This window comes from Leptonotus elevatus, chromosome 3 (genome assembly GCF_054856555.1).
Source record: "Leptonotus elevatus isolate MCC_2025b chromosome 3, RoL_Lele_1.0, whole genome shotgun sequence".
In the NCBI taxonomy this organism is placed as follows: Eukaryota; Metazoa; Chordata; class Actinopteri; order Syngnathiformes; family Syngnathidae; genus Leptonotus; species Leptonotus elevatus.
Window position 1 is genome coordinate 27,882,474 of NC_141241.1, and position 5,706 is coordinate 27,888,179.

At 39.8% G+C, this 5,706-nt stretch overlaps 1 protein-coding gene across 1 annotated transcript; it reads right to left on the reverse strand.

Moving 5' to 3' along the window:
• Positions 1-416: 416 nt before the first annotated feature.
• On the reverse strand, positions 417-5,706 carry LOC147178093 (ras association domain-containing protein 8-like). Its single transcript, XM_086070522.1, has 5 exons — positions 5,577-5,706; positions 3,881-4,008; positions 1,275-1,922; positions 935-1,191; positions 417-840 (listed from the first exon to the last, which is right to left on the reverse strand). The coding sequence occupies exons 2-5, from the start codon at positions 3,981-3,983 to the stop codon at positions 721-723; spliced, it is 1,128 nt and encodes a 375-aa protein (XP_085926648.1). The 5' UTR covers positions 3,984-4,008; positions 5,577-5,706; the 3' UTR covers positions 417-720.

The window sequence follows — 5,706 nt, forward strand, 5'->3', positions numbered from 1 at the left end:
GAGACAGTGCCACTGAGGAAAAGACAGGAGGCAGAACTAGAGGTGGCAGAGATGAAGATGCTGAGGTTCTCTTTGGGAGTGACCAGGTTGGATAGAATCAGGAATGAGTACATCAGAGGGACAGCGCATGTTAGAGGCTTTAGAGATAAAATCAGAGAGGCCAGACTGAGATGGTTTGGACATGTCCAAAGGAGAGATAGTGAGTATATTGGCAGAAGGATGCTGAGTTTCCAAATGCCAGGCAGGAGGTCTAGAGGAAGACCAAAGAGGAGGTTTATGGATGTAGTTAAAGAGGACATGAAGGTAGTTGGTTTGAGAGCAGAGGATGCAGAGGACCTTAGGGTTAGATTGAGGCAACTGATTCGCTGTGGCGACCCCTGAAGGGAAAAGTCAAAAGGAAAAGAAGAATGCCTTACAAACACAATTGGTATTTATTTGAATATTATTATTCTTGATAAAATAAAATTTTATAAATTATTAGCTATAAAGAAGACCAATTATGAGCCTGCATAGTGTTTAACAGCGCCATCTGGTGGGGCCCAGCCCCACTGGCCCCAAATGCAGAGACGTCACTGAAAATAATTATGATCATAATGACATTTCATGTCTCTTTGTGTCATGAACTATATTTTCATGAACATTTTGTTCACTGTAAACTGCAAAACAGCAAGCTAACTATTACAGTCCCATTCCATAATGCCAGAATTTCTGAGGAAAGCTTCAGCGACAGGCAAAGAGTGTCTGGTCGCCAAGTGAAGTGCCACTGCTCTGCTGGATGAAATGCTGCAAGTTACATTGTCTCAGCTCCTTCTTCAGTTCCTCAATTGTCTCCCATTTGCCCTAAGGAATGATGCATATTACAATTGCAAAAAAATATACATTTATAAAAATCTTGCTGAATATGTTGATCTGCAGAGAAAAAGAAAATTCATACCTCAAGCCTGTCCTCTGTAGTTTGCATCTTTTTCAAATTCCTTAACAATGATTCATCGAGTTCCTCGCTCTGCTGCATGCAATGGCTGAGCTCCCATTTCAGCGTCCTCAAGATCTCTTCAGAGTGCTGAGGGTCCACCTGAGAGGTTTCAAGTTGTTTGTTGTGCTCTAGATTTGAAGAATGGTCCAGAAGTTCTTTGATTCGATAACTATTATCAAGTACTGATGTCTCGATCTGGTGTAGACCACTCTGCAATGCTGTTGTGGTACATGAAGACAGTATTTTGTTTTAAGATGGTCCAAAAGTACACACATTTCCTACAATATAAATATTATCTTACCTTGTTCTCTGTCTATTTGTTTATGTAACCTTTCTCTCCATAGCTGATTCTGAATTAGCTCTTCCTCATTATTTTCGAACCATTGTTTCAATCTGTCTAGTTCTTCTGCAGAGCCCAAATTCTTTCCAAAAATTGTAGCAGACACCATTTCCTGTTCCCACCACTCTGTCTCATCCTCCACATCTTTAAGATGAAGCTGCAAGTCTTTCAGTGTCCTCTGTTGCTGCAGAATCTGCCTAAATATCTCCTCCTTGGAGGAGGAGTACGAAGTGCCATTTACCTTTGGTGGGTAGTGAGGATCAAGAACATTTACAGGGGAAGGGTTCAGTTCACGTGAGGTCCTGGAAGCCTGACTGGATGTAGTCCTTCTGGGTACTACTGGCGCACCAAGACTGAAAGTGTGAGTCTTGTCTGCCTCGCTGTGTTGCAAGGTTTCTGACTCTTGCGGTTTGAGCAGAGCAGGATGAATGACTCGGGTTGTTTTCTCTTGCCCATCGCTCAGGCTGGGACCAGTCCGTCGCAGAATGAACTGGACCTCAGCAGCCAGCTGTTCGAGCTTATTTAGATGCTGCAGCGGATGTTCATCAGCACCCAGCTGTCTCTCTGTGCCCCGTAATTTCAAGATTAGAATGTAACGACCAGTTTGCCCTGCGTAATAGAAATTAGGTTAATGTAAGCCACAAATGCATACATACATAAACTAATCAAAATATATAAACACAACACTTTGTGAGCTGGACTTGAAGGTCTAAAACTTGTCATGGTTTGGGCGTACTTCCCGCTCCAAAAATTGCATGGGAAGTCAGTAGTCAGGTTTCCATCCAATTGTTTCAAATTCTTAAAGCAAATTTACTGAAAATGTGCAAAATGGACATGCGACTTATGCCCGTTTCCATCTGTTCTTCTTTTGCAAATATTGAGAGGGGACTCCGCCGCTGTAGGTGGCGGTATACACCATAGATCTCCACCATCTTTTCACAGATATGTTTATATCATTTACAAACTTGCTCCAGAAATACAAAATAAAAAACTGTTGGTTTTTTTACATTATCTGCAAGTTAAAAATATGATAAAGAAACAAATTCCAACACTTCGTGGTACGCTCCAACCGCCTGCTTTGGCTAAAGATATTACAAAGCTCCGACAACAACAACAAAACTCTCAAAAATATATGTTACTTTCGTTTACAGATAAAATGTATTTACCCATTTTGAAATGGGAGAATGACTTGTCTATAGCTTCGGAATTTGACTTTTGGACTCAAGTTTGTGAAAACGTATTTAAAATGACAAAACACAAATTTACAACTTATCCAATATAAAATTATTCATAGAACATATATTACTCAATATATGATGAAGAAAATGGGACTCTCAGACTCTGACATTTGTCTCCAGTGTTTACAAAACACTGCAGACACTTATTTTCATGCTTTATGGTTATGTACTCCGGTTATGTATTTCTGGACTAAAGTCTTAGAAAAACGTTCCGCTATCTTGGACTGTAGGATACCTTTATCTCCAAACTTTTGTTTGCTAGGTGACTTAACAACAACTGACTTAGCACGTAAACAATTTCAATCTCAATGATATAACCTTCTCATAAATCTGTGATCTGTAATCTGTGAAGCTCACTGCGAGTGCTCAAATGGAACACTCACCGGGCAGCTGAAGGCTTCCTGCGGTTTCTAAAGCCACAATACTCAAAGCTGGAGCCATGACCATGGGCCCGCCGAGCAGAGGCCCCATGCTGCGGCTAGCTTGAACGCTTATTTAAGTGGATGGCCCGGTCTTGTGCCGTCTGCCACGACTCACTTTTTTTTTTTTTTTATACAATCATTAAAAAGTCATCCACTAGTACATACTAAATTGTAAATATTGTTCAGCGATGTTGTAAAACACTATTATGTTTATTGTATATACTGTGTTTTTATGACTTTGCCGATGGCTGGAGCGCGCCACCGCTGCCTCGAAAACAGGAAATGGCTGTGTGCAACAGTTGCTCCGTGATCTGTTTCTTCTTCGGTACAATAAAGTAAAAAAATAAAAATAAAAGAAAAAAGTTTCTTCTTCGGTTGTTGCTTCAAGTCTTTCCGGTACACTGCTGTTGATACAGCGCCTCCATAATGGTGCAACGCTGCAACTGCATTTAAAATACGTTGCTGCCAAACTGGAGCGCTGCGGCTGTGTTGAGCGATATTAATCGCTCAGGCAGGAGGAAGCAAACAATTTAGGTGGTGGCAACCGCCTTCAAATTTTCTACATAGGAAAAACCCTGCACATTTTGTAGCACCCAGACCCTTACACGTTGCAGTAAGAACACGTCTGCATGGTAATGATTATTTCGATAGTTGCTCAAGAAAACGAATTTGACTAACATTTTTGGTTCCGTTTCAAGGTGTAAAGCAGGGGTGGCCATCTTCGGTCCTTGAGAGCCACTATCCAGCCTGTTTTAATTGTCTCCCTCCTTCAGCGCAGCTCATCAGCAAGCTTTGCAGAAGCCTGAGATCCTGATCATGAACCAGGTGTGTTAGTGGAAAGAAACATGGAGGCTCTCGAGGACCGAACTTGGCCACCCCTGGTGTAAAGTGTGACAAAACTGCTTACCAATTGCTTGCGCAAGAGAAATGACAACATCCTGACAAGAAGTGGTGTGGGATACGCCACACACCACTCGGGCCACACCCTCCACCCACACCTTCATCTCCATCACTGACACGCAGCACCACAGGAAGCTAGGAGGACAGACCGACAGTCAGGGTCAGTGACTTAAACAGCACTTTAGCAAAATGCAGCCTTCCATCCTTTTTCTACACCACATCACAATTCACATATAGACAAAATAAACCACTTACTCTCATATTTACACCATCACGGAGTGTAAAGTGAATCATTACAGAATCAGTAAAAGTCAGTCATATATGATATGTCAAGGATGGGCAACTTAATTGCTGTAAGGGGAAGGACCATGCGCTTATGACAAAAGGCTATTTTAAATAAAATGTGCATACGTGCAAAATACGCTCTTAATATTATTGTATTTTTGACAATACATTTTTCAATGCATGTATGAAGGTCCAACAAGTCGAGTGTTTGAAGCTAACAACAACATGAGCATCATCTGAAAAATTTCCCCAGTGCTAAGGGCTCTCTTGCATATAAAGTTAACACAAAGACAGCAAACCAATATTAAGCACAATAATTCATTTTGTGCATTTTTTTCTTCTTTACAAAAATCAACTTACTCAAAATGTTTGTCCTATAAAAATATTATATATATATATAAATATTGGGCCTTTTCATGTTGTAGTATAGAGCAGTATAAGACTGTGTAAATGCAACAAAGCCATATCTGCAATCTTGTGGTGATTGGTTATATTACAACTTAAGAATTACACTTGAACCCTGCATATTAGCAGTTTAGCACTTTTTTCTTTCTTTTTTCAATATCTTTTCACAATTTAATTTTTCACGTTTTTTCTGAGATTTATTCCCCATGTTCCTCCATTTTTCATGCAAAACGTACATGAAATATTATTGCGTTTTTTGATAGTAGGACACAAGTTGCCCATCCGTGCATTGGATCATCAGTGATCTAAGCAAAAGTCAATCGTATGTGATATGCAATCCATACATTCAAACATAAAAATCTATAACACTGTCCTTTTATCATTTTGATTTGTATTGCTGGATGAGGATGAGTGCTTGAAGAACAACAAGTCATGTTGAGCATGTTATAATGAAACAAACCATCTATCTGAACATTCTGTTTAAATCCAACAAAAGGAATTTGAGTTCTTACCGGGCAAGTTTATCTTTCGTACATGAGAACAGATGTTACTGTGTTGGGGTTTTGTCTCTATGTACACGTTTGAAGGAGGCAGGAATGTAGCAGAACACGCCGACATTCCTGATTGACTCAGACTGCATACGCCATTTACAATATTCAAAACATCCTCGGTAGCATCAGAACATTCCAGAAAAGAGAATACAGTATTTGGAAGTTCACTGAAATTATCGTGAGAATGATAAATCCATTTTTGATTGGTTGCTTTCAACAAAAAATTGTAATTATTCCATTTTGCTATGCGATTCAATTTGTCATTCAATTCTCTCTGGTTGTTACTTTAAATTTGGTTCTTAATGATTGTAATCTGACTGATTTTTCTACCAAGGATGGGATTGCTGTTAATGGGTGTGGCACATTTACAGTATTTTTGTCACTTAAAGAAAAAAGTTTTCAGCTACCAAACGTGATGTTTAAAAACAATCAATACCAACTGCTACTAAAGTGTACACTTACCTCTTAGTTAAAGTCTCTTGATCTTTGATACGCCCGATTCTGTACCTGGAGTTGTGTGGTTAAATTTGTGAATGTGCAAAGCAGGCCTCACATATTCACCTACGGACTCACTCCAGCTTAGGAAGAGAAA

What these genes read in the sequence shown, in the direction of transcription:
- LOC147178093 (XM_086070522.1), bottom strand. Translation starts at nt 3,983, where the DNA reads ATGGAGATGAAGGTGTGGGTGGAGGGTGTGGCCCGAGTGGTGTGTGGC. An exon ending in TTCTCTTGCGCAAGCAATTG is followed by an intron (nt 1,923 to 3,880) that starts GTAAGCAGTTTT and finishes TCTATTACGCAG; the next exon opens with GGCAAACTGGTCGTTACATT. An exon ending in CTACAGAGGACAGGCTTGAG is followed by an intron (nt 841 to 934) that starts GTATGAATTTTC and finishes ATCATTCCTTAG; the next exon opens with GGCAAATGGGAGACAATTGA.